Genomic DNA, 27378 nt, shown 5'->3' on the forward strand with positions numbered 1-27378 from the left:
TATTCAATTATCCAAGTGTATTTATTTATTTTTTTTTATTCTTTCTCTTAGTGTTTGATTCCCACTCTTTAGTGGACACATGTGATATTCAACTTAATATAATTCTTATTAATCTAGAGTAATGATTTGCAACCTTCTTCATCTCATAACACATACAAACTAATTACTAAAATACTGCAGCACACCAAAAGATACACTTTTTTGCCGATCTGACAAAAAAAAGGTATAGTTTTGATTCATTCACAGTGGAAGACTACCATTGTGCTGGCTGTTGTCATTTTTTATGTGACAATCTAAGAGGAAAGAGGTCAGTGCCCCGACTGCATAGTCAGGTGTCACATGTTTTTAAAATTCCTGCAGCACACAGGTTGAATCGCTGATCTAGACTAAATTATTGAAGAAAATAGATTCAGGAACTTGTACTATTAATTTCTCACATTTTATACTTCTCAAAGAAATTACTCTAAGAACTCAAAGAAGTCTCATAAAAATTGGTCTAAGTTACTCTTTTATTTTACTTTTGCATAAGGAAACCTGAATTTTTTATTCTTTCTAGAAATAGGGAATATATATTACCTTTTGAGACATCTGTGTTAACAGAGCATATTCTTGGCTTCATGGATCTTAAGCATCTTCTGTGGCTTGAATTTTTCAGTATTTAATACTCCTCATCATACCCTTCTTTGACACTCTTTACCACCTCTTGCTTGATGGCACACTACTCCTAAAATCTTCCTCCCTGCCTGGTGCATATTCACTTTGTTTCATATGCTTCTTTTCTTCTGATCCCTTCCACAAGGGTGCTGCCTTAGGCTCTCTTCCCCTCTTGTTCTGGGTCTACAAACATACCACCCATCTAGCCAATGTCTACAACTGGGAGTGATGCCTTCCTAATCTACAAGATGGCCATAACATCTAGAAACAAAATAGACATACCATGTGGTTTATTGACATTAGATTACAGTATAGGAACAACAATATATTTATTTTCAGACTTTATATCTATACTACATGTTTCAATATTACACTCATATTTATGGAAACCTAGCAGGAATTTCTTTAACATGCTTCAAATTCAGTATCTCCTTAACATTTGTCCTCTTTGGAGAACTTTTCTTCCTGTGTTGCCTCAGTAAATGCCCAATTTTGAGACCTGGTAGTTGTCTTTATTCCCTTTGCTTTATATCTAACTTCTAATTGATCGCTAAGTCCTACCAAACAGAATTTGCCTTATGAGTGTCCAGTCTGTCAGTCAAACACTGCTGCCTTTGTCTGGGAGCAGGCCTTCTCTCTCCTGAGCTACTACAGTTGCTTCCCATCTCCCCACCTCCAGCATTTCCCTCTTATTTCCCAACCCTGTCTTCTTTTTGTAACACAGAGGGTTTCTAAAAAGTGAATAAATTGTTTCTCATTTGCTAAATACAAACCAATGGTTCAGTGTTGTCCTCACAATAGTCTCTCCTTTATATTATGACTTTCAAATGCCCTGTCACTAGGTCCCAGTTTACCAATGTGGTTCTCTCTGCTGTAAATCAGGGCCATCAAACCATAGCCTCCAGACTGCTGGGCTGTTGTATATGTATGGTTTTATTGGAACACAGCCATACTCATGTACTGATGTATTGTCTTTCACTATAATGGCCAAGTTGAATAGCTGTGGCATAGGCACTATATAACCCACTGAGCCTGATTCATTTACTTTACTATCTGACCTCTCGAGAAAAAGTTAGCCAAACTTTGCTCTAAATTCCAGCCACACTGACCTTTTCTCAGTTTCCAAATGGATTGCTTTTATCCTTTACCTCTTTTTACTCACAATTTCCTTTTCTATTTTGGACTATACTCAGACACACCCCACCGCTTACTACACCCCACAGTCAAACCCCTGATCTGGTAATATCTTTCCTATGTTCACTGGATTAGACATCCTTGCTGACTGCCTCATAGAATCCTGTATTTCCTTCTCCAAGAGCAAAAATACCAGACAAGGGAAGTGATGTTATAACTTGTGGCACAAAGCTATGAATGCCCACTTCAATGTGTTTTTAGCTCTTTACATGCATAATTATATTTACTGCCCAAAAGAACTATGTAATAAATTAGTGTCATTATCCCATTTCAAAGATCAGGAAACAGTTTTAGAGATGTATAATATGGGATTTGAATCAGTTTCCTTATTACTCTAATATATTAGCATGTATATTAAATATACAAATGCTAATGGATATCAAAAGAACATGCAGTACATATGAGTAAAATATTTTTGTAAGGAAGTTTTCCTGGAAAAGTGAGTATTGAATTTATATTCAAAGAGTTGTGGAAAATAAAATGATGGGAAATTGGGAAAAAGAAAAATTGGTGAGAAAACACAGAAAGCCATGTGGTATAGGACAGCAGTTATAGATTTTTGTCACTGTTATTAATGAGAAACAGTGTAGCAAACTCTAGAGCAAGACTACCTGGATCTGTTACCCAGATGTTCATTTTCATGGCTGTGTTACTCAAACTCTCTGTACCTCAGTTTCTTTATTTGCTGATGTTGTATTAATACTGCCTGTGTCATAGAGTTTGTATAAGCTTTAAATGAAATAATGCATGCAATGTATTTACCAGAGTTTTTGGTAAAATATGAGCTCTAAATAAAGTTATTATTTATAGTTGTAGTAAGAGGTAGTAAGAGAAAGGGGAGGAGGAAAGATTGTTATTTACTTTTTTTTTTAAGACTCACCCCAGGACATTTTTTTCATTGCTTTTAGAGAGAGAGGAAGTAGGGGGTGAAGGGCAGGAGAGGAACAGAGACAGAAGCAGAGAGACAGAATGATACATCCATATGAGAGGGAAGTATTGATTGGTTGCCTTCCCATACATGCCCAGACTGGGGACTCAACCTGCAATCTGGGAATGTACCCTGATGAGGAATCAAACCCACGACCTTCTGGCCTACAGGATGACTCCAACCAACTGAGCCACACCATCCAGGGCAAGGATTGTTATTTAATAAAGAGGATTAAAAAGCAGTTATTTTAAATAATTTAAAGAATAAAGTTGCCCTGGCTGGCGTGGCTCAGTGGATTGAGCACGGGCTGCGAACCAGGCATCACGGGTTCGATTCCCAGTCGGGGCACATGCCTGGGTTGCAGGCCATGACCCCCAGCAACCGCACATTGATGTATCTCTCTCTCTCTCCCTCTCTCTCTCTCTCTCTCCCCCTTCCCTCTCTAAAAAATAAATAAATAAATAAATAAATAAAAATTATAAAAAAAAAAAAAAAAAGAATAAAGTTTGCAAATTTTAAAGATATAACCATTTTTGTTAATTCCTAAATAAATTAAGCTATTTGATCTTGATTAAGTATCAGTTTTTGCAATTTCCTTGATTTTAAAACTACTGTAAAAGGAAAACAATGAGAATTTAGAAGCATGGCACATTCCTGCCTTTAGGAAGCATGCAGTCTTAGGGATGAGAAGTCTAAAACTGATGAATATCACTATCTTTCTTGGATATTCAGGAATGAGAAGGCACTTCAAAGATCAATTAGAATGGGAGATACATAACAACATGTGATAGTCTAAAGTTCAGTGAGAACAAACTCATTTTCAGTATTCTAGAAATAATTCATTTGCCAGATTTCTAGTACTAAAGGTCTTGTAGTTTCAAATTCTTTTAAGTTTCAAAGCCCATTTGGTCAGAAGCAGAAAGTGACCAAAACGTATTTTGGCCCTTCAGGCCCTGAAGGTATTTGAGCAAGTCGAAGTTGGTTTGTTCCTTCAGAGCTATGCAAATATTTCTCCACCCCGCAGATTCACTTTTCTGAGGAATCATTTTCCTAAAGGAGATGAAATAAGGATCAATGTGCATAAAATTGATCTCTTTTAGAGAAATAGTACCACATATAAGGTATATCAGCAGGTCTTCCCACATGTTTGGGGGAACTATTTAGCAGTTTTGGTAACTACAGCTATTGCTCTGCCCACCCTGTCACATGTGGTTCCTTTGGGACAACAACCTAAGAGTGATTATCTTGAGCCTTCAAGCTCCCAGGCCTCTGTGGAATAACCATTCGGCTACCAGGCAACCAACATCAATGCTGTCTGTCTAACCCATGTTTGATTCTCAAATATAGGGCCTGGCACAAATAATGACCATTTTTTATGACAAAATCATAAGCATGTAATTCTGTAACACAACAATGTCACACTCAAACACACCATGTAATGTGTTAGGTAAAATGTTCACATTGTTGTCCATCTTGTGCAAGACATTCACGTACCCTGCCAGCCACACTCAGCGGCATTACTTCTGTGTATCCATCAGCCTCTTGCTACGTACTTCCTGGAGAACAGGCACCACACTCTGCATGTTGGGTAATTTTCTGTGGTCCTTCTCCATCATTCTTATTATTAGAGAAGTCATCCACTAACACAACATTCAGTGTTTACTTACATAATTCATTTTTAAAATCCTTTCACTTTTGTTCCCATCCTAATTCAAGAGCTCTATTTAAGGGTGCTTTCAACACTTTTTGGCTTTTGTTATCAGTAAACGTCAAACTATTATTTGACAGGATGATGTTTACTATAATCAGAAGTAATCACTAATATCTTGAAGGTTAATGATGTTTTTATTTTATATTGAATTCATTGGGGTGTCATTGGGTCACAAAATTATACAGGTTTCAAGTGTATGACTCAACAAATATCATCTGCACACTGCATCATGCTCCATCACATCAAGCAAAGTCTCTTTCCAACCCTGTTTCTTGCCCCCACTTTTCCCACCCCCATCTGGTCCTCACTGTCCTTTCCCCCCAGCTATCTTTAGACTGCTTCAAAATGGAGCATGAGCCAACCAGCAAGGAAAAAATAAAAAAGACTTTGTCTAAATCATTGCTCACAACACTAAAAGCCTCCTGTTGGAAAAGGTCAAAGTTCCTTTTGGCCTGGAGCTTGGCAATAGCAGAAGGGCCCAGAGTGAAAGTTCAAAGCCCTTGGTATGGTTAAAACATACTACTAATTAGGGATGCAAGGACTTGGCTTCTCCTCAGCGCTTGAGTTTTGCTAGTTACATACCTTTGGGTAAATATTTTTACATCTTTGAATCTCAGTTTCCTTTCAGATTTTACCTTTAAAATATTACCTTTACTTTTAAAATAGTAAATACTTTCTGATAAAGTGGTTTGTAGGATTAATTGAGCAAATATAAAATATAATTATAGAAATGCTTTTTAATAATAACTCAGAATTCTAAAATGGGTTGTTAATTATTATTTGCAACATTTTACTTAGTTCTTCTAGTACCTTGCTTTCAGCTTCCAATTTTGTGACACCAAAATTCAGTATGTTGGCCTTTGACTACTAGGCTAGTGTGATTTCCAAAATAGCCTAGCATTGTTGGAAGTCACTTTCTGCTCTGACAAATAATAAAATGAGTACAAATCATGTAAGCTTTCTCAACCTTGACTTTCTAAACTAAAATTTTTCATGAACCACAAAGTTTTTGTTTGTTTTGTTTTGTTTTTGAAGTTCTGACATTCTTTCTACTCCCCTCTGAGATTTTGTATTTAGATAATGAACTTGCATCTGAAAATGACTACTGCTTAATTGAATTTTTGTCTTGAATATTTGATTAGCTAATCTGTTGGTTGTATCAAACTAATCACAACTGCGATCCTACATTTATGTTGCTTTATATTTATTCTGCACTTCTAAAACTCCTTAGGACAACAGTTCTCAAAGTCTGGTTCTCGAATCCTGTGGGTTCCAGAGACCCTTTCAGAGAATCCACTAGGTCAAAGCTATTTTTCTAACACTGTCATGATATCTGTCTGTTTCATCATATTGTCATTTGCATTGATGGCACAAGAGCAATGGTGAGCTGTCACTTTAACAGGAATTAAGGTGGTAGCACTTAAGTGCCATTGCAGTTTTCATTGCCAGGTGCCTGGATCGGGGGAAAGGCAGTTGTACTTTAATATATCCTTGATTGAAGCAGTGAAGATTATTAATTTTATTGAAGTTTTACCCATGAAAATATCTTTTAACATTGTGCAATGAAGATGCAAATTCTGTAGTGTATCCGAGTAACTTGGCTGTCTCAAAGGAAAACACGTGTCTGATTGTTTGAATTAAGAGCTGAAATAGGTTCTTTTTTCATGAAATATCATTTTACTCGAAGAATGACTTGAATATTAGGAAGATGTTTTCTCAAAAATCAATCAAATGAGATTTTTACTTTGAAGGAGATAACAGTGTTTGTTGCCAACGACAAAACCTGAGATTTTAAATAAGAATTTTGGGAAACTTGTATTTGTTACTGTGAACCTCCTAATATTTAGACCTGTTTGTTGAAATCAGTGATGATATTAATGAGTGTGCATTGTCAATATTGTATAATGCAATGTGTCATCATGGAAGACCTGCATAACTCATATTTTGAAATAACCAATTGTGTTAAAAATCATAGATGCAAAATGATTCATTCAAAAGTATAAGATAGTGTATTCAGTTTTAATGAAACAGTACAAAAAGTTCATTGACATTGTTTCAAATTCAGTATTACAACTCTTAAAAAAAAAGAAAAAACATAGACACAACCCTAGCCTGATGACTCAGTTGGAGCATCATCCCATACACCAAAAGGTTGTGAATTCTATCCCTGGTCAGGGGACTTACAGGAAGCAACCAATCAGTGTTTCTCATGTCTGTCTGTCTGTCTGTCTGTCTCTCTCTCTCTCTCTGTCTCTGTCTTTTTCTCTCCCTCTCTCTTTCTCTTTTCTCTCTCTCCCAACCCCCTTTCCTTTCTCTCTAAGATCAATAAACAAATCCTCAGTTGAGGATTAGAGAAGAAGAATAGACAACTATCTTAAAGGACTATTAAATAATCCTCTCTTTTCCAAATGCAAATCTGTATCAGAACATTTTTTGTTTCATGTACTAAAACAAAATCTTGAGTTGATTGAATGCAGAGGCATGCTTGTCTTTTCTTAAGTTAGGAATTAGGTATTTGTAAATAGTTAAATCAGTGCCACTTTTTAAATTGGTTTGCTTTTTTTAAATACAGTAACTTCTAATAAAATGTTAACATAATGAGTTTATTATGAAATTAGTGAAAATGAATGTTTTTTAATTTCTCAGTTAATTTCTATATGGAAACTGCAAACCTACAACTTACATTGATAATAATGCAATAAGAATAACAAAAACTAACATTTATTGATCATATACTATCCAGAAGTCAAATGCTTAATATGTATCACCTATAATACCACTTATTGTTAAAGTGTTGTTTTGATGTAGAAATGAGGAAGTGGAGGTAACAAGAAGATCAATGACTTGCAAAGTCATATAGCTAAGTAAAAAAAAAGGGTTACTATAATTTCTGTGTACATTTTTTAATGTTTTGATATTAATACCCAATGTCTTCAAATATTTTTTCAGAGATTACTGCAATGACCTTAAAATATCAGATAATAACACCGAATTTCTTTTAAATTTCAATGAGTTTATTGATAGAAAAACTCCAAACAATCCGTCTTGTAAGTATGCATTCATTCACCATAATTGTTTCACTGTGGTTATAGCCAAAGTGGTCAAATCCTGGTTCAAATTAGTTTGTTGTTATGATGGTTTATTTAGTTACTTTATAAAATTTTTATGGTAAAGAATAAGAAAATACAGCCCTAGTAAAGAAATTTTATTACATTATTAAGTGAAATCAAAATTTCAAAGCCAGGTAATAGATACTTGCAAATGTTTAAATATAAACAGGATAGTCTTGCCTTTGTTCCTATCAAATTTAAGAAGCTTAATTTTGAATGATCTTTTGAAGGTTTTTCTTTTTTTCTCTCTTTTTTATTGTTGTTCAAGTACAGTTATCTCCATTTACCCCCACCATTGCCCCCCACCCCAGCCATCCCCACCTCCCACCTTCACATTGTTCTTGCTACATAAAGGAAAACAAAGATATAACCCATTTTCATCAACTTATATAGCTTCCAATTTATAGAATGGGTTTAATATGAATAGAATAAAAATAAAATATAAAGATATATTACTTAATGCTTTGTTTTCTTACTAACATTTTATTTTGATCACTGTTAACTTTGTGTATTAAAAATATGCTTCTATAACTTCCTATTTTATGAAGTAAACACAATGGGGATAAAAGAAATTTTAGTAGTTTTTAATATTATACGTGTCTTTCAGAGAAATTTTCATTATTCATACTATAAAACTTCATAGACATGTATGGGTTCCTAGCTTTTAAAACATTTTAAAACCTTAGCTTTTCTAAAAATGTTTTATAAAAGCACTATTAGGGAAAATGTGATGCAAATGGGAAGTAACAAAGGAAAACCAGATGCATGGCAAAAATAATTTACCTTAGTAAATATAAGTTTTTAAAAAGTATACATAATTGACTTTTTGTTCATCCCTACTCCTTCTTCCTCTATCTCTTCCTCCTCCCCTTCTCTCTTCCTTTAAAAAAAAAAACTAATTCCCTTTCTATCAGTTAAACAAACCACTTTCTCAGTAATACAGTGAAAATTCATCCTTACAGCCATCTCTCAAATTTAAATTTAGCTCATAAAAAGAAATAACCGTCACCTCTAAGAACAATTACCTACTCTGAAAACCTGTCTTGAGAGATGAAGTCTACATCGATCATGCCTGAGTATTAGTGATTCGATATCTCTCCACTCAATGTGCACTCACCCTGACTGAGACAGAGCCTTTCAGTGTTATTTTACATTATTGTTTATTTCTATTCATAATAGGCATTCCCAAGATAGAACTGAAATAATATTACTGAATTATTCTTTAACTGTATATCTATAGATCCTAGGAAAGTATGAATATGTTTAAACAAAATACTTTTAGTATAATAGGACTAATATTCATACTCTTGTCTGTTCTGCAATCGCTCTCTCCATTTCACTCACCTTTACCTGCCTCCCCTCTGATCCAATAAGAAATGTTAGAGGTAATTATATAACCATGTAAAGAGTTGAAATTTTATTGGATTTTTAATTATAAAAAGTAGCTAATAGCTATAAAATAATTTATATTTTCCTCGGATTGTTATAGATTTTTCCTCAGTCATATTTTACATCATGGTTTCAAAAAATATATAAAACTGCCCTGGCTGGTGTAGCTCAGTGGATTGAGCGCGGGCTGCAAACCAAAGTGTCGCAGGTTCAATTCCCAGTCAGGGCACATGCCTGGGTTGCAGGCCATGGCCCCCAGCAACTGCACATTGATGTTTCTCTCTCTCTCTCTCTTTCTCCCTCCCTTCCCTCTCTATAAATAAAAGAAATAAAATCTTTAAAAGAAAAGAAATATGTAAAACTAAAAATACTGTGATTGCAATTTAACTGATCTAAATAGTTTTTTTTTTTTAAATGGGTACAGTCAGGAGTAATTTTGCTTTATAAAAGTATTTAATCCATCAGAAAAGTTTCAATTACAGTTATTGAAGATAATTTATTAACCTACCTAAATATTCACAATATAGAGTGGTTGTCTTCTCATATTTTTCTTCATTTTGAACTAATGTGAAAATGAGATTGTGTGTGTATGTAAAATGGTAAAGATTAATACTATTAATCTGTTTACATATTGTGTGTAATTAGCTGCAGGGGACATATTTCAAGATACATTTTCGATGTACAGGATAATGGAAATACAAATGAAATTATGAAATTATTTACAACTTTGGTTATATTACAAATTACAGTAATGGTCTCATTTTTTTGTTTGTTTTACCTGAAAGGATTGGAGACAGCTACATTATTGCATTCACTTTCCAAATGGGCTACTTTTTAAATTGATGCTCTTTCTAAAATAATATAATAAAAAAAGATAGTTCCTAAAATGAGTTGAAATCAAGTCTAAAATATGGATTATATTTATCCTTTAATCCTGGGTGAAAGATACATTAAATTAAAATAATTAAAACCAATCCAAATATTTCCAGCCTATTTTATCCCTACCTCTTGTAGTTATAGGATATTAAGTAAAACCATATATTCCTTATCTAAATAAAATGAAATTTTATTATAAATGTGAAGATTCAGGGAGTACTTACAGTTTATTCAGAACTTTATGGACTTAGAGCAGAGAAGCCAGAAGAACAGGATGAAGGTAAAGTTTTATAAATATGTATTAATTTTACCCTTGGTTCTCATCATGTATATCTACTTCATTACCTTTGAATTTGAGCTTGAACTTTCACCAAGACCCTATCAGTAGACTCCAAATGCCAGTCTTGGAATAAGGGAAGTCTGTGGTAATTTATGTTCCTTGGCATAAACAAACAAAAATATGTGGTTAAGTGGTTTGATATGTATATATAAAATTGCCTATGAAATTATGATGGTTTGGAATCACTATACTAACCTCCAAAAATTTCAAAATCAAAGAGGAATACTATTTCCTCACTGTTTCTTTATTGATGTGTTTTATCTATCTTTTTAATAAAGTTAAAAAAATAAGTTTCCTCTTTTATAGAACTGGCTTTTCTACTACTAATTGTACCATAACCTGAAAAATGTGAGGCAAGATAAAAAATATGTAGAAAGCACAGAAATTCATATGATATATTTTTAAATTCATAGAAATATTATTTATTCTAAATTTTTTTAAGAAATGGATATTATCTCATTATCTTAATTCAAAAATTATGTGCATGTAATTGAAGCTATTATTCTTCTGTATTAGGTAACACGGATTTGATTAATCGTGTCCTGCTGGATGCAGGTTTTACAAGTGAACTAGTCCAAAATTATTGGAGTAAGCAGAAAACCATGTAAGTATTTGTTCTTATTAATAAAATTATACGTCCTCCATTTCACATTAGCATTTTTCCGGGAAATCTCTGGAAATTGGTCTCAAACTTAAAATTCATCATTTATCTATTTTTCTCTTTTTTAATGAATTTATTGGGATGACATTGCATAAAATTATATGGGTTTGGAGTGTACAAGTCTATAATACATCATGTCTATGTCATATTGTGTGTTCATCACCCCAAGTCAAGTCTCCCCCCATCATCATTTATCCCCCTTTTACCCTCTTCTACCTCCCCCAATTCCCCTTTGCCTCTCTCTAGTAATCACCAAGCTGTTGTCTGTGTCAAGTTTTTTGGTTTGTTTGTGTTTTTTTTTTGCTTAACCTTTTCACCTTTTTCACCCAGCTCCACAATGCCCTCATCTCTGACAGTTGTCTCATTATTTATCTTTAATAACAATTTCTCGAGAAAATCATTTTGCAGTTGTTGACAACTTGCATTTGCAGTTGTGGGTGTGTGTCTGGAGTAACATCTGCCACTACTCAGCTTTACATGTAGTGTATACACTGCAATATGAATAGACATGTTTGTGTGTGTTTCAACATATGTGGTAAAATAGTTTCTAGTGGGAGCTCACTTGGCTTTCTAATAGCCAAGTGAAGAAACCCAGTGAAGAAAGCAAGAAATCTGACTATGGTTCTCATCTACAGTCTCTTCTCCACCCTACTTCCAGTCAATCACCATATGCTAAATATTACTTCTAACAATGTTTTCTTCTCTTTTTCATACTCAAAGTCCTAATTTCCATTTCCAAGAACCTCCAGAAACTGATTTTAATGCCTTTAGTGCTTCCCATTCCTCTACATACAACAGCCCCCTGTCTATTCTCCATACAACTCACATTTCCCAGTCTTGCTTTCAAAATGCAGTTCCAGTTCCAAGCTAAAGGTGATTCTCTCCGGCATGGATTTCAACATCATTCATGAGCTGACCATTCTTAAGATGCTTGCACTTGAAACTTTACTTCCTCCTCTTTCTTGCCTTGTGCATTATGCTTTTATCACACCAAACACAATCATTCTTCACTAGCTTTCTCTTACACATACTCTTTGCTCTACATGTGATATATTACTGCTTTTACTGTCATTCTTATTAACTCCTATTGCATCTTCAAAATTCAGCTGAATTATTATTTCCTATGATGAGATGACTTCCTTAAGCATCCTTCCTTCAAGTACTTATTTCTTAGATATTTTAACTAGTGAAATGAAATTGCACCTATTGATATATTTACTTTGGCTTTCTATATTTTAGGAATTTGTTTTATTTTTCCTTGTATCAGCAACACCTAAGTTAATACCTTAGAAAGAATAAATTGAATAAAATATTTCCTTCTTCTGTCCTCTGTTCCAGCAAGGGAGTGAAAGCACGGTTTGTTGTGACTGATGGTGGGATTACCAGAGTTTATCCCAAAGAGTAAGTTCAAATAGCATCCTTAAAAATAAGTACATTACTAAAGATTACTGTAAGAATCCATACATTGTAAGGAAGCCATTCTTTAGAGAAACTGATCATCCTTCCTAGATAAAACTGGAGTCACTTGAAAGTACTTACATTATTAAAATATTTTATTTTTTTAAATGCTATTATATGTTCTTCAGTGATGTATTTGCTTATCACATATACTATATAAGATTTTAAAATATTTTTTTCTTTGTAGACACTAACCTAGTTAATGAACATAATGGTTATAGCCTATATGCTATCTCTGTATAGCATTTCATTGTTTTCACTGTTCTTTGATGGACCATGGACCTTATCTCTGTTTATCTTCAGAATAGTCTGTAATGTGGGCTGTGCAGGATTATTAATATTAATTGACCAATTATCTCATTTGACCAGAATTACCTAGTTAGTAAATGGCAAAGTAATACCAAGAGTCAGCTTTTTCTGACCCTTTATATAATTGATATATTGCTTAGTAATGAGTATCATTTACCTGATCAATCACCTCTAAATTTCTTAGACATATCTGTAAATTTCAGTTTTGTCTACAAAGGGAAAATTAGGTTATCAGCTAGATTAAAGAATAAAAATGATGAGCCATTTCCTCCTCAGGGCTGGAGAAAATTGGCAAGAAAACCCAGAAACATATGAAGACAGCTTCTACAAAAGGAGTCTTGATAATGATAACTACGTATTCACTGCCCCCTACTTTAACAGTAAGTATTACTTTGGCATTTAGTGTTTTCAATTTTTAAAACATAAATTCTTGCTACTACCTGCATTCCCCCAAAACAATATATTGTAAGTTAATTGCTCAGAATGGTCATTACTAAGTATGCACTACATACTGACGTTGGAAAGACAGGAACATCTGGTTAATTGAGGAGGGAAAATTCATATCCAGGAAACAGTTACTCAGTCACATAGAGACAGCTTATCTGAAGGTATGCATGATACATGGAAACACATGTAGATAATTCCTCATTTCACAAAGTGAAAATATGTTGAAAAATGTTTAATGAGTGTTTTAAAATGTAATTAATCAGTTTCTTCCAGTTAAATCAATTTGTTAAATATATTTTTATAGAAATTAATAATAGATATATTTTAAAATATTTTATTTTGTTATTTCCCCCCAAATTTTTAATTTAATTACTCAACTTCTCTGGGTATAGGTACTATTTTTCCTCATTTTCATTCATGGGAAAATTGAAGTTCAGAAAACTTCAGAGTTTCGTCCAGGGACATATATCTTCTAAAATACAAATACAGGTTTGGGGAATCTATGATCAATCTTTCCATTTCAGCTGCCTTCCTAATACTTTAGCAAATGTCATGAGGCAGAGATTTGGCATGCACCCATTATATTGTGCAATAGATGCAGCCAAGCTGAATAATTCACATCCCAAAGTTAATTAATATAAATCATGTCATGGATACTCCAATTACTTGGTACATACCATATATCTATACTGGAATCATTACTTGTTTAAGGAAATTCAATATTATTTGATTTATCTAGACAGGTCTCTTTTCCATTTTTTTTAGAAAGCGGACCTGGTGCTTATGAATCAGGCATTATGGTAAGCAAAGCTGTAGAAATATCTATCGAAGGAACACTTCTTAAACCTGCAGGTAAGCATATATATATCATATACATATACATGACCAAAATTAATTGTGACCTAATATTTATATTAAAAATCGTCAGTGCTTATCAGGAAAGCCATCAAAATGTTTCAACCAAAATAAAGTCAAAGAGGAGAAATTTTAAAAAATAAAATAAAAATAAAAAAAAATAAAATAAAAATTTCCTTGGATTAGGGATAAAATAAAATGGATGATATATAGAGGTGAGGAATTTTCAAAGAAGTTTGTATGTTTATGCAATGTTTACACAAGTTTTTGGAATCAATTTAATGTCATATCAAAATTCTAAATGCTGGATTCACCTATCAATCCCACACTACAAGTTCAACCTGAAAGACACTTTCAAATATGCAAAACAATACATGGCCACATGAATAATACACATGAATATTCATAATGATGTGAACATAGAATGTTTAGATTCCATCATTGGGGAGAAAAGATAAATACATTATGCCATATTTATACCATATCTATTAAAAGGTATCAGAGATCTATTTTTAAAAAGCTTCCAATAAAATAGGTAGAAAGTGACCTTTTGCTAAAATAAAACTAAACAAGAAAACTAAACAATTTGTAAAACTGAGCATCAGTGGGAATTGGAAGTAGGCCAGAATAAGTAGATACAATAAAGTCACAGTTACATTTTTCCCATTGTATGATTCAGTATTTGACTTTTTTCAAAGACAGTGTGTTAGGCCACCTGTAGAAGGTAGGTACATTGCCTTCCTTCTCCTGAGGGCAGTTTTATCCCTCTTTGGTTCCACTACATACGTTGATTCACTCCATCACTCAGTAACCAATTCACCCCGTCCTTCATTCACTCAATTGCTTTGATTTACTTAGTTATTCTCTCAGACACTCATTCATTCTTCCACTCCCACCCACTCATCTTCCCATTTTCTCATCTATTCAGTCTTCAACACACATTTTGTAAGCACCTATTGCATGCATTGGTGGGCTTAGGGAAGACTCTTTACACATTCTGCTTGAATGACCTTGTATTTGTAAGGCAATTCCTAACACTATCACTTATTTTTAGCTTACTGTCTTTATTAGTTAATTGTCCAGGTTATGGCAAATGAATACTGTGTTGTGGATATAAACTGTAGTTTTTTAAATTAGTTCAAATCAACTTCTCAATGTATTGCTAAAATTAAGTTGAGTTTTCTTTTTACTCTCAAGAAACTTAATTTGCCTATTCAGGAATTTTCAAATATGAGAGGAAAAATAAATATCTGAGAATCTAAGCTACATTTTTTAAATGTATTTGTCAATTTTTCTTTTACATAAATTTTCAGTTGTTGGAATTAAAATTGATGTAAATTCCTGGATAGAGAACTTCACCAAAACATCAATCAGGGATCCGGTAAGATAATTTTTTAAAATATATTATTTTGCTATATATTTAATAACCTCAAATGTAAATAAGAAAATTAAAAATAAAATCTTATACAGACACTGGCAAAAGAAACTTTAAGTGCCACTACATTGAAATAGAATTATGAGTTGCTATTTTTCAAACACGGTGTTTTTTAATCAAGTAATAAATATAAAAAGAAAAATATTTCGGGGACTTCCAGCAAGATGGAGGAATAGGTGGATACACTGTACCTCCTCGCACAACCAAGAATAGAACAACAATAATTTACAGACAGAATAACACTTAGAACTGACAGAGGATTTATCTGAATGGAAGTTGGACAGCCAAGAATTTGAAGTAGACCCGTACATCCAGACTGGTAGGGGACGACGACCAGCCGAGCGGGTGTGGGGCTGGCGCGGGTCGGCAGCACACGGAGGTCGGGGAAAATTTGGCGCGGAATCGGTGCAACAGCCATCCGGGGTGCAAGAGCGCAGCGGTGGTCCCTGAGTACACAAGCTGCGGCTGGCGGACCCAGTGGGGCAGCGATTGTGGACCAGGGCAGAGCTCGCAGCCCAGAATCCCAGAGAAGGGTCTGAGCCCAGGAGAACAGAACTACCACCATTGTTCCCTCCCGTCCCGCCCCCACCCCGCCCCCACATAAAATGTCACAATCTAGCGACTGGGGTGCCCAGCCCCGGTGAACACCTAAGCTCCGCCCCCCACCGTAACAAGAGTGACCAGACCAAAAAAAAAGAAAAAAAAAAAAGGAGAGACAGGGAAAGACATAAGACATGTTTCCTACAGAACAGATCAGTCCCCCAGGACTCATCCTTTTCAGCAACCAAGAAATAGCCAATCTATCAGATGCACAGTTCAAAATACTGGTGATCAGAAAGCTCACAGAATTGGTTGATTTTGGGCGCAAATTAGATGAAAGGATGCAGGTTACCATAAAAGAGATGCAGGAAGATACGCAAAGGAGAGCCAATAGTGAAAGGAAGGAATCTGAGTCTCAAAACAATACAGTGGACCAGAAGGAAGATAGAATCAACCAAGCAGGAAAGCATGATGAAATAAGAATTCAAAAAATCGAGGAAAAGCTTAAGAGCATCCAGGACACCTTTAAACGTTCCAATATCCAAATTATAGGGGTACCAGAAGGGGAGGAGCAACAAGTGGAAAAGTTATTTGAACAAATAATAAAGGAGAACTCCCCCAATCTGGTAAAGGGAACAGTCTTCCAAGAAATCCAAGAAGCTCAGAGAGCCCCAAAGAAGTTGGACCCAAGAAGAAACACACCAAGGCACATCATAATTACATTAGCCAAGGTAAAAACAAAAGAGAGAATCCTAGAAGCAGCAAGAGATAAGGGGACAGTAACCTACAAAGGAGTTCCCATCAGACTGTCAGCTGATTTCTCCAAAGAGACCTTACAGGCAAGAAGGGGCTGGAAAGAAATATTCCAATTCATGAAAGACAAGGACCTACATCCCAGATTGCTCTATCCAGCAAAGCTCTCATTTAGAATGGAAGGGCAGATAAAGTGCTTTTCAGATAAGGTCAAGTTAAAGGAGTTCATCATCACCAAGCCCTTATTTTATGAAATGCTAAAGGGACTTATCTAAGAAAAGAAGATAAAGAAAAGACATGTATAGTAAAATGACAGCAAACTCACAATTATTAACAACCACACCTAAAGCAAAACCAAAAGAAACTAAGTAAACAACTAGAACAGGAACTGAACCACAGAAATGGAGGGCACATGGAGGGCTAGCAGCAGGGGGGTGGGAGGAGGAGAGAGGGGGAAAAGGTATAGAGAATAAGTAGCATAGAATGTAGGTTGAAAATAGATAGGGGGAGGGCAAGAATAGTACGGGAAATGTAGAAGCTAAAGAACTCATAAGTATGACACATGGACATGAACTAAAGGGGGGGAACGTGGGTGGGAGAGGGGGTACAGGGTAGAGAGGAGAGAAGGGGGGAAATGGGACAAATGTAATAGCATAATCAATAAAATATATTAAAAAATATTTCAATGTTATAATTTAAAATGCTAGTGTACATATCTATTAATTGTTATTTTCTAATTTTAAAGATGAAGTAATTCTCTTTTTTTATTATGGACTAGACCAATATTTAATCTTACTTTACACTAGATAAATTATTCTGATTTATAATTGGGAAATAGTAATAATATGAAATAATTAAAATTCAATTTTAAAAAATGAGGTGATAATTATATTTTGTCTTTCAGTGTGCTGGTCCAGTTTGTGACTGCAAAAGAAACAGTGATGTAAGACAAAACTTTGAAATAAAAATTTTAACTATGTTTTTTCTTGTTACTCTTGCTAAGATTTTGTAATAAAAAACAATGCAGGGAATTTTAACCAAATGCTAAAACATTATTCTTTGGAGTTGTGAACTAATTTATAGGTAACAATTTGAACTAAATGCTTTTAATGCCTGACTTTAAATGCATCTGGTTTTTTTTTAAGATTTTATTTATTTATTTTTAGAGAGGGAAGGGAGGGAGAAAGAGGGAGAGAGAGAAACATCAATGTGCGGTTGCTGGGGGCCATGGCCTGCAACCCAGGCATGTGCCCTGACTGGGAATTGAACCTGCGACACTTTGGTTCGCAGCCCGTGCTCAATCCACCGAGCTACACCAGCCAGGGCTAAATGCATCTGTTTTTAAAAACATTAATTAAAGAGATTAATTTATTATAGAAAATTGTAATAAAGCCATATCAATATGGACTGTATTCTCTTCTATCTCAATTGTGTTAGATTCTTCTGTACATAGTCATCTTCACCTCTGTCCCTGAATAGGGAGTTTCTAACTGAAGTGGACTTGTTAGTTAGCAAAGCAGTCCTCCCTCGTCTTCTGCACTTTCTCTGAATTTGCCCAACACCGCATTTACAATAATGAGAAGTGCTTTTTAACTAAACCTAGGAATTAGATAATTTATTATAAAGTTCCACTAATATGGACTGGGATTTTCCATTGTCTTCTATTTTATTTCTGTTTGAGAGATTGCAAGAGCAAATGTGGCCTTTCTTTGTTAAATGCTGAAGACGCTTGAAGAAAGATACTAGATAAATTATTCCTATACTGAACAAAGAAGGATGAATTCCACTCTTCTAGTCATCTTACCTGCATGTGTATATTTCCAATGGAAGCAAGGGGTTTATTTCATCTTATCACTTGTAGTCATCAAAATTATATGCCAATAACAAGTAATTTTTTAGTTTGTCCATTTTACAGAGTCTTTGTAAACATATATTATGAAAACTATGTTTTTAGAGCAAAGGTTATTAGCAAGCTGCCTTCACAGTAGGAAAATGGAATGCATGCATATGTCCCCAACTCTGAAAACTATGATTTAAATTGTGATTTTTATAAAATAAAATTTATTAAATTGATTTCTGCATTTAAACATGATTTAAACTAGGTGGGATTTTATTCTATATTTCAGGATTAATGTTTTTTCTTAGTCACAGGCATTTCTTGTTTTGCTGTTTTTTAATCTAAAATCATTCAACCAACTACTTTTAATATAACATAGTAATAAATATCCTCAGGCTTCTGTTTTTTTTTTTAAGTTTGTTAAGCATAGTGACTAAAACTCATTTAAAAATGTTCTTTGTGAGATCCTAAATATGTGCTTAAAATAATTGTACATTATTAAATATTTTGATCTATCCAATTTACTGGCTCCTTCAGATGACTTTGGAATGGTAGAAAGGATACTTCTGATTTGTTCTTAAAATTTGTTAACACTGAGCTGACAGGAGGGATGGTGGTGGAATACCAAGTCCTGAGGGACTGATATGAACCTATGTTTGCCCTTAATTTATTTCATCAGAATCTCTTGAGCATATATGTTCAAGAGAATACATAGCGATTTGAATTTTTCTCCTGTTGTTATAATCATCTAAATATATAATGGATTACTGATAAAGTAACCTTCTAACCTTCCTAAAAAATGGGTTCACTGCTACTATTATTTTAATAGGTAATGGACTGTGTGATTCTCGATGATGGTGGATTTCTTTTAATGGCAAATCATGATGATTATACTAACCAGGTATGTATCTAAAGAGGAAAGAACTAAGGTTCCAAAGTGTATTTCTCTGATCAACATTACAAAACTCCTCCATACCATAATAGAAACTGATGACTAGTTTCATTTTTCTTATAAATTCTAAAGTGCTTAATATGATATAAATCATTAAGAAATTAATTCTAAATCTAGGCTTTCTTATGTTAGTTAAGCTTACTTTCTAGTACTCACAGTAATTTAAACATATCGCTAAGGATCTTAGCATGGTGTAAACTTTTTTTTGATCTCTCAGAAATCTAGAACATTTCCATATATTAAGTATTTATCAATTGATAATGTCTAACTTAGCATGTGACTGGTGTGAAACTTTCTACTTCCTAATTTGCAAATCAGCAGCACATAGGCTATTTGGTTCACACAGTTTTTTTAACAAAGTAGGATTTGTTGCCAACTAATGTTATTTCTGAATCTACAATGTTTATGGGCTGGAATTTAGGATTAAACTCTAGATTAATACTCCAGGGTTACCCTAGAGGTTGTCCCTGCAGATGGAACTCACTCCAGTTCAGTACAGTCCCTACAAATTTCTTACGTTCCTAAGCCCCATCCATTTTTTAAATTTATGCTACATTTCTTGTCCCCAGGAGGCATTTGATTGTATCCTTAAAGCTGAGTAAATTACATATATTCCTTGCACAAATATCACACAGAGCCATTGAGTAATAAGAACACCTAAGCTTGTTTGCGTTCATCCAGAGTGTTGTATCCTGGTTTATTACTTGCTTTTATTTTAAAGCTCCTGAGTGGTTTTAGTACACAGTTCTTTGTATTATTTATTTTTCATTGTACTGGTGAGGTGTTAATATTTGACTTTAATTTGAAACTTTGTTATTTTTTTTCTGTGTTAGATTGGAAGATTTTTTGGAGAGATTGATCCAAGTTTGATGAAACATCTGGTTAATATATCAGTCTATGCTTTTAACAAATCTTACGATTATCAATCAGTGTGTGAGCCTGGTGCTGCACCAAAACAAGGAGCAGGGCATCGCTCAGCATACGTGGTTAGTAACACCCAAGCCACCACTACCTCTCCAAGAGACACTCAGAGTAGATTAATGCAGTGATTTTTTTGTTATATTTTCTAGCCATCAATAGCGGACATATTACATATTGGCTGGTGGGCCACTGCTGCCGCCTGGTAAGTCAAAACTGTATTTTAATTGGTAATGAGAAGATGTCAAATAGTAAAGAATTTGATGAAAATGGATTTTGTGACCTGTAAATAGTATGGGAGTTACATTTTTATTTCCAATAGCACATATTGATAATACACATAGTTTCTCCTAAGTGATCAGTGTGAAGCTGTAACAATTATTCAGTTTTTTAATATGAAAACAATGTTACACTCAAACAAACTTCAGCCTCTTCAGAGGCTTCTTTTTTCTATGGGTCCTTTGAAACACTTTTCATTTTTGTTTTTTCCTCATATTAAACTCAATTCCTTAAATTGTAGGTGCATATATCTCTCCTACCTTATGCCTTTAATATCCAAATTGTATGTTTTCATTGACCAAATTCATGACATGATGGCTTGTCTTTATACCTCTTGCCATTCATACAAAGGCCAGCATAGTTTGAGGCATCATCTTGCTGAAATGGATCTAATTCTTTCTTTTCACTGATCCCATTCCCCTACCTCCTTCACCCTCTCACCTATAACCTGCCACCTATGAAAATGAGACATTTAAACTATTTAGTGAGGCACTGTCAAGAGTCTGAAAGATCAAATTTGTCATTGTTTAGTTCTGGTTATCAAGTAACTAAAGCTCCTGTTGTATCTGGGATCCTTTCTCTCCCTCCCTTCTTTCCTACCTGTTTCTTTTGTATCAGTGCCCCACTGTATTTTCCATGCTTATCCCAAATAGGTTAATCTCTAACATTCATTTGATGTTGACACTTTCCCAGCTAAAATCAAGTGATTATAAAGTAGCAAAGATTTTATATTAAAAAGAATTTTGTGGAAAAAATTTGACAATTGTTCTTTATGTTGTAAAAATGAGATTTATATATAAATTTACATAGGTTTTCTAAATCTTATATTGATTCTGAAATACTTGATTGCCTTTATGTTATTTTGATCAGAATATCTCCCTACTTACCATCCCCCTTTTTTCTTTACTAAATGCAGTTCCAGATGAATATACCATACTAACATTTATTAATTGTCATTTATTATAAAACTGAAATGTATCTTATGCCATATATATGGTATGTATATTTTATTTCATAAATGTCACATTATGTTTTTACAAATATATTCTCTATTATAAATAGTTTATAAACCCATGGTACAAAGCGATTTTTATTTGTTTTTAGGGTTCTTCCACCACACAGTTTTAAAAACCAAAAGAAAGAGAAAATCCTGACTATGAAACCTATCCTCCCTCTTCGAGTCCCCATGCCTCCCCATGCATGCATCCTCATTTGGTCCTAAACAATCTCATTTCATGACCTCTTCAACAGAAACATTTAAAATGTTTTGTATAATTTAAGAAATATTTATGTAAAATGCTTCATAGCTTTTTATTAGCAAATTCACAATTTTTCTCAGAAAGATGAAAAATAACTGTTTAAATGAATATGAAAAATTCCTCAGGTTTTTATTATATAATTTAGAAAGGAAAATATGTAGATTTTTATAAGTAATTACTCATATTTAAAATTCAGGTCTATTCTTCAGCAGTTTATCTTGAGTTTGACTTTTCCACGACTCCTTGAGGCAGGTACGTAAATGCTCAGATATTGTATCATAATAATAATCAAAATTTTCTTTCTGTATCTGCTGAATTTTAAAAAACTCAGTGAGAAGTGTGCGTGTGTGTATGAGAGAGAGAGAGAGAGAGTGTCATCCATTAGACACTTGTAGGTTGAAATCTTTTTGTCAAAACTTTCCTATCTCACATCAGCCTGTATTTCGTAGCTGCTATATATTTGAATTAATTTATTCTTTTGAAATTTGGGGGGCACCTATTTTACACAGCCACTATATTACACAGCAGTAAACAGGCCGGTCAAGGTGCCTGCCCTTATACAGTTGTTTTGCTCCGTGAGAAGGGAAGGCTCTGGGGGACTGTCCTGTAGTGCCCCTCACAGTAGTGGTCTCTGTTTCCCCACAGTTGAGATGGAAGACGATGACTTTGCCGCCTCTCTGTCAAAGCAGAGTTGCATTACTGAGCAAACGCAGTATTTCTTCGATAATGATAGTAAATCATTCAGTGGTGTATTAGACTGTGGAAACTGTTCCAGGTAATTTTTTTCTTCATTTCTGGACCATTTCTACAATATTTTACTAAGAAATTGTATTCACTTTTATAATCATTACAGAAAATAGCAGATTGGTGTTGAGTCTGAGAGAGATGAGTAACTGTTCTAAGATGAGCGAGCACACTAGAGATCTTCACTTTCTCTGTAGGTTTTTTAAATTAATTCTAACTTTGATAAGTTATAGTCCCTTCAACTATAATATACATTCAAGAAATCAGTAGAACATAGAGAAATTCTATTATTTATATGTAATTTTGTCTAAAAGAACCCATATTAAAATTTTCCTATTACCCAGAAATTGCAGAATTATTCAATTTAGTAACATTAGGATTAGTACGAGTCATTCTAATTCATATATGTGATTTTTTACATATAGTTAATAAACAGGTTTACACAGAGAAAATCAGGGGGTGTGTTCTGATTCTAGTATTCACTGAAATTTAGAATTAAAGTTGTGTTTGATTGAAGCTGTAAGAACTGGGAGAAAATATTTTCTAAAGTCAAGGTTTATGTTAGTCACCAGTATCCATAAAGCATCTTGAATTTGCTGGGGGGACAGCTGGGGAATTTAATTTGGTCATAATGGCATAGGGGAGAAAGCAAGAGGGGGTTTTTGAAGTCTGAGAGGAGGGTGATAATCCATGTCACAGGAGCCCTGAGAACTGAGCATAAAGGCGCAGCTTAGAAGGCAGAGTTGGGGAACTTTGTTTTTAGTGGCTTCTGGCTGGCTGTTCTAGAAGAAATATTAACATAGAGGAGACGAAATATGAGGAGGTGAGGTAATCTGAGCATGTGAAAGGGCTGGGATTGCTGGTTGCTAGGGATTTAGAAAAGAAGTTTATAAGTTAAAAAATAATTTCAGGACTAGGTTAACTGAAACTTGCAGAAACTTTTAATAGACATGGTCAGTATGATTTTTATGACTTTCTTTAGCTAACTTTTATGTCATAGGAGGAGGTAGAGGGTATGAAAAGGAAAAGAAAGGGGAGGACCATGAATTCAGGCATGAATTCAGAAAAAGTGAGACCATCTTGTTTAGAGATTAGTGCATTAGGCTAGCAACTTCAGGAAACAGCATTACAGCACATTTTATGGGTACATCAGAAAGAGGTTGAGTCCTTTGGCCTTTCATTAACTGATGCCCAGTAATAGTAATGTTGCTTTAAAATAGGCTAAATTAAATTACAAAGATCATTATAATCAAGATACTAGGTTGGATCATGTCTTTTTATTTGCTTTATGCTTGTGTCCTAAGTTCAGTTGGGGTGGGGGTGGACAAGAAAATCTCACTTCTTTGAAAATATATAACCATAAAGAAATTAGTCTTGTACAACATATTTACATTTTGTCATGATTGCTAAAGAAGGCAGAAGCAGCTAAGGATATACGGGGTGGGGGGTGGGGGACACTTTATGGAATCTGAAGCTCTTCATTTTTGTCTATATCTGTGTAGTCTAGTTCAGTAATTCCCGACTGTGGCCATTTAAATGACCAATTACAATTAATTAATATTAAAACTGTGTGCCTCAGTCACATTAGTCACATTTCAGGTGCTCAATAGCCTTATTGTCTATCATATTGGATGAAGCAAAAACATTTCCATGATCACAGAAAGTTTGCTGAACAGAGTGATGCTGCTCTTTGCCATTAGCTTGGGCAAGATGCTTAGTCATATTGGTCCTCCCAGTTTTCTTCTCTGTAAAATAAGGCAACTTTGGCATATTTCCCTTGATAAATACCACAGTTCCTTAAACATGTAAAATAAACTTTTTTTCTATGAGTTTCAATGACTAGTGCTAATTTTGCATTAAGGACTAACATTTTTGAAAATCCACTTCAAACATCTATTGCAGTTTTTTAGATTTCATTTGAGAGAGGTAATATATGCATACTAATAAACAAAACAGTGATATGTCTTTTAAAATCATTCTCATTCTGTTTTACTGTTTGTGTTGGTAATGCTTTGTGTTTAAAGATGTGATACTTTGTCTTTCATTTTAATATATTAAGAATCCTTGAAAGACTTTTATTTCTTTCCCGAAAGATAATGTTGTTATTTTTTAATATTTTGCAGAATCTTTCATGCAGAAAAACTTATGAACACCAACTTAGTATTCATAATTGTTGAGAGCAAAGGGACGTGTCCCTGTGACACACGCCTGCTCATACAAGCAGAGCAGACTTGTATCCTTTGAAGCTAGAGATGTTTGGAATAGAAGGCCATCTTATAAAATAATGCATTTTTAACCTTGTCACATGGTTTATGCTCATAAAAAGAAGAATATTACAGAATGACTACCTCACAAAGATAAAATTTAGTTTTATGTCAAGACTGACATTGCTACACACCCATGAAAAGAATGTGAAAAGTTTCTTACTCACATAATGAAGTTGATGGAGAAAGCAGTGCAAGTCCCCAAGTAGATATGAAATGGCTTGAGAGAGCAGGGAGTAGCAACTGATTTGGGATTTTTATGGAGGTTAGGCATGGGTGCTGGGTTCTTTGCCTGTGCTGCCTGGGACTTGTATGTTCAGAACTTCACAGGCAGTGCAGAAGGAGGGAGCCCTCCTGCTTCCCTATCAGCTTGCCCAGATGTTGGGCAGAAGGAAAAAGAGTGTTGTGACTTACAAGCTATCAATAGTAAGTCATCCAAAGTAGAGTCAGATATGATATATATACACGAAGAATATTATTTGGCCTTAAAAAAGGAAGGAAATCCTGTCATATGCTACAACTGCAATGCCAATAACATTAAAACTACTTCTGGTGGTAAACATGCAAAATGACATGTAGTGGCTATTAAGACATTGTACACAGAGGTTCTGTACAGCACCTATAATTTTTGCATTTACCCATGCTCTTTTTGGGAAAAAAAAAAACAGTTCTCACCTATGTTTGGAATTGACATTTATTATAAGGAATTGGCTTATGTTTCTGTCTTGCTAAATAGAGTGCATCCAGGTTCTCCCTTGTGCTGTTTTACTAGTAAGACCCTGTCTTACACACTCTACATCATCTGTACATTGCATCCACTTATATTCGACAGATATTTATTGAGTACTTCCTATGTGCCAGGAGCCATATACAGGAAAAAATTTAAAAAGTTGATCTCTTCACACAGCCCCTACTCTGACAAGAAAAAATGTATGGCAGTTTAATTCGTTGAATCCCTAAGTACTTGAACTGGTTGTGCTGGGCTAGAATAATAGCATGGGTATTTGTTACTTGCTTTGGGAAATAAATATATTACATTTTCTATTTTTAATTGTGTGGGGAGAAAGTGATTTCATATTCCTTAACAAGTGTCTAGCTGATGGTCCAAATCCCTGCGATATGGTTAAGCAACCCAGATACCGAAAAGGGCCTGACGTCTGCTTTGATAACAATGACTTGGTAAGACCAAATGTTTACTGTGTTAAAATACTTTTTTCTCCACGGTCATTGTCCACAAGAAGTTAAAGAGCCATAGTGTTTCTCATTAACATGATGTACTTTCTGATAAACTGATTTTTCATTTCAGTATTTTTCATGGTTAGCATAAGCTAAGAGTTGCTTCTTTTATCTGTCCTTTTCAAAGAAATTGTACTTTCAAACACAATTCCAATGAATTTGCTCATAATCCAACATTACTAATCTAATGATTTTTAAAGACTTTCTAAAAATAATAACTGGCAGTAACTGTTACTTATGGTATATGAGTTGCCTACTTTCATTTCTATTCCAAACTTGAAGATATGAAAGTTTTATGAGATTTGGTTTAGTCCTCATTCAGGGTATTTAAAAATTTATTAAACAACCATTGTCCAATTATTATGTAATTCTACTTTTTTTGTTCCTGATCTATTACATATGAGATTTATATTATTTCTTATAAACTGTACTTGAACAACAATAAAAAAGTGAAAAAGTAAGCGTATTAGTTTTTATATTATTGAAATTAGACAAGGTCAGTAGGGTTAAGTTGATAAAATTTCACAGAGCATATTTAATATATGTTATTTAAATATACTGCTAATTTTTCTATAGGTCTAACCTGTAGGAAAATTCTGACTTACTGGGTCTGTAATCAGCTTTATGCTTTCAAATGATTTCAGTTAAGAAACTTTATTCTCAAACACAAAGGCCACAAAATACCTGCCCCCTTAAAAAATTAATTTTAAATACAATATTCCTCAATTCTCTGATTCTTCAAGATGTGCCTTTGCATTTAATGGCTTGTATACCAGTAAGTATGCAAACATAGAGCATTATCATTGTAGGAACTGATTATTCTGAAAACAGGCCCAATTATTTAATGATTAATGTGCATTTATACAGGTTGTTATTTATTTATTTAGAATAGATTTCCATTCTACTGTGTACTACCTACTCAAAATACATAGCCACATTTGGCCCAGTAAAAATAATACATTTCCATAGATACACATTATGCAATTAGATAATATAAATTACAATTGGAGCAAAGAAGAAATAAAATTAGTGATGGAGAATAAGGCTTAAAAAAAAAATAAGATGTTTTAGTAAGTAAATCTAAGTTATCTCCCCAAGGACTACTGATCATTCCTTTTCCCTAGGGAAAATGATTCAAAGTTGCAGCTAATTGTTCTTTTTCATTTTACTTAAATAAAGGTCAGATATGAGGACTCTGTTGTTTTATCTACTACACATTTAGCTTTGCC

The 27378-nt window shown here is 34.0% G+C and overlaps 1 protein-coding gene across 12 annotated transcripts in view; it reads left to right on the top strand.

Annotated features, from left to right (window-relative positions):
- Positions 1 to 27378, top strand: part of CACNA2D1 (calcium voltage-gated channel auxiliary subunit alpha2delta 1) — a 453733-nt gene that overhangs the window by 405968 nt on the left and 20387 nt on the right. For all 12 annotated transcript variants that reach the window (XM_036010681.1, XM_028525346.2, XM_036010683.1 and 9 more), the window contains 14 exons: positions 7437 to 7534; positions 10719 to 10806; positions 12202 to 12264; positions 12907 to 13010; positions 13843 to 13929; positions 15246 to 15313; positions 17565 to 17603; positions 19327 to 19398; positions 20283 to 20435; positions 20520 to 20572; positions 22102 to 22157; positions 22551 to 22680; positions 24773 to 24882; positions 26010 to 26092. In XM_036010681.1, the coding sequence (XP_035866574.1) occupies positions 7437 to 7534; positions 10719 to 10806; positions 12202 to 12264; positions 12907 to 13010; positions 13843 to 13929; positions 15246 to 15313; positions 17565 to 17603; positions 19327 to 19398; positions 20283 to 20435; positions 20520 to 20572; positions 22102 to 22157; positions 22551 to 22680; positions 24773 to 24882; positions 26010 to 26092 (1204 nt within the window). The remainder of the gene's footprint in view (positions 1 to 7436; positions 7535 to 10718; positions 10807 to 12201; positions 12265 to 12906; positions 13011 to 13842; positions 13930 to 15245; positions 15314 to 17564; positions 17604 to 19326; positions 19399 to 20282; positions 20436 to 20519; positions 20573 to 22101; positions 22158 to 22550; positions 22681 to 24772; positions 24883 to 26009; positions 26093 to 27378) is intronic.

The sequence above is a fragment of the Phyllostomus discolor genome, chromosome 10 (genome assembly GCF_004126475.2).
Source record: "Phyllostomus discolor isolate MPI-MPIP mPhyDis1 chromosome 10, mPhyDis1.pri.v3, whole genome shotgun sequence".
Lineage (NCBI taxonomy): Eukaryota > Metazoa > Chordata > Mammalia > Chiroptera > Phyllostomidae > Phyllostomus > Phyllostomus discolor.